The 2,215-nt window shown below is 44.6% G+C and overlaps 1 gene segment (V, D, J or C); it reads right to left on the minus strand.

Moving 5' to 3' along the window:
- Window positions 1-560: 560 nt before the first annotated feature.
- Window positions 561-1,048, minus strand: LOC104676471. The segment is given in 2 exon segments: window positions 561-865; window positions 982-1,048. Coding segments are annotated over 2 exon segments (315 nt in total).
- Window positions 1,049-2,215: the final 1,167 nt, after the last annotated feature.

Below are 2,215 nucleotides of genomic sequence, written 5' to 3' on the forward strand. Positions count from 1 at the left end.
CAGCTCCCAACCCTTCCTTGTGCCAATGAACTTTCTCAAAGAGCAATAGGTAATATTTTCCCTTTTTCATAAAACGCTAACATTCTCGTGTTCTTCCACCATACTGAAGACCATTGAGTTTTCCTGTATGTCCCATATGGCAAATACTTCTTTGCAAGCAAAACATTAAATTTAGAGATTCATCTCTCCATTTTATTTAGACTTCAGTAGTTTAGACTGTAATTCTCTGTATTAAGACAATTCCTGCTTAGAATATCTATAGTGGCATCTTCTCTGTTATATGAATTCCAACTGAAGCCGTAAACTAGACTCCTCAGGCGTCATGATCTGTCTTTATTAAATCAACAGAGGCATTGCTATGTCTGTGTAGTTGGGGCTGAGAAAGAGAAAAGAATTCGGGTGCAGAGGTGACTTCATGTCCTCCTCTACCAACACCATCAGAGTGTGGCTGCATCTGAGGAACAGTCTCAGCCCAAGGAGGCATCAGGAGGAGCAGCTGGGGCAGCCCAGCCTCACACATCTTCTCCTTGGGGGTTTATGTTAGGGTGTGTAACACTGTGGGAGGGTAACTATTATGCTGTTGACAGTAATAAACTGCAAAATCTTCAGGCTGCAGGCTGCAGGCTGCTGATGGTGAGAGTGAATTCTGTCCCAGATCCACTGCCGCTGAACCTTGATGGGACCCCACTTTGCAAAGTGGATGCAGCATAGATCAGGAGCTTAGGGGCTTTCCCTGGTTTCTGCTGATACCAGGCTAACCAGCTACTAATGCCCTGACTCGCCCGACAAGTGATGGTGACTCTGTCTCCTACAGATGCAGACAGGGAGGATGGAGACTGGGTCATCTGGATGTCACATCTGGCACCTGAGATTGGAAACATAAAAACAAATGTCCACACAATTGTAAGAGAAGTTCCCTGAAGAGCCAGGCTGTACTGAATACACTGGGCCACGTAAATTCCAACTGTTCTCCTTCCTTACCTGGGAGCCAGAGCAGCAGGAGCCCTAGAAGCTGAGCGGGGACCCTGATGTCCATGCTGCGTCCAGACTGGGTCTAACTCCTGCACGAAGTGTAACCAGCCTATTAAGAAGTCTTCAGGGTAGGAGGACGTGCCCTGAGAACATGCAAATGAGCAGAAGATGGGGCAGACTGGGCACAGCTGCAGGGCTGGCTCATGTCAGTAACTCAGCACCTGCTCAGTGTCCCCAGGTGTCCCAGGTAAGAGCAGGGTAGCACAAATATGTCGGCAGAGAATGTGTTTCCACTGGGGACTATTTTGTTATGAGAGACAGTTTTTAGGTTTTTTTTTTTTTTTTTTTTTTTTTTGACAGTTTGAAATATTCCTCAGGAATCGATGGAGTAATGTGTTTCATTGGTGTATGGGGATTATTTAGGAGAATAGTCTTGTTTGTAGGAAACACATAGTAAAACGTTAGATGGTAGGATTCAAAAGACTCTCCTATGATTCCAGTTAGTGAAGGGGGTAAGTGAGCTATACTTGCAAAATTTCTGTGAGTTTATCATTGTTTCTTTCTAAAAATGTTACAAATAAATCTTATTGACATGATGCAATGTATATTTGTAAGTATTCGGTAATGGTGTTATGCCATTATTCTTACCAGTATAAGATCAAGCAATTTACTTCAGATACACTAAATTGATATCGTGTTCCCTCAATGCACGCAGCGCTCACAGATCAACCATTTTCAAGAGCTACCGGTCTCTATAATACCCAGAGACTAAATGGGCTGCACCTTATTCTTGTTTTGGGCTCCTCCATAGTCTACCTTCTTTTCTGCCACTGAGTATTATTTCCCAAAGTTCATCTCTTTTAGTGAGGGTGGCCACTGCATGCAGGATGTCCACGCCACGCACCATCAATGCCACTTTGCTCTTTTACATTTTATCAGTGACTTGGGATATCATCCTGACCCAGACATGAGCCTCCCTGTTAACATCTTTAGGAAAGAGACACTCAGTCTCTTATCAAGCAATTGCTCATGTACATGGAGAAATCAGCTGGATCCAGATGAAACTGGACAGGGATTTGCACTCGTTATATCTCACATCTCTAATGTGCCCAAAAATGTCCCAGCCGGGCTCAGTAGCAGGGGAAGTGGATCCAACTACATCAGCATCAGTGGGCTGCAGCCCAGGGCTCCATAAAATTTTACTGATGCCTGACTAGGGGAGCCAAATCACAGTGCTGTAGCC

The sequence above is a fragment of the Rhinopithecus roxellana genome, chromosome 17 (genome assembly GCF_007565055.1).
Source record: "Rhinopithecus roxellana isolate Shanxi Qingling chromosome 17, ASM756505v1, whole genome shotgun sequence".
Lineage (NCBI taxonomy): Eukaryota > Metazoa > Chordata > Mammalia > Primates > Cercopithecidae > Rhinopithecus > Rhinopithecus roxellana.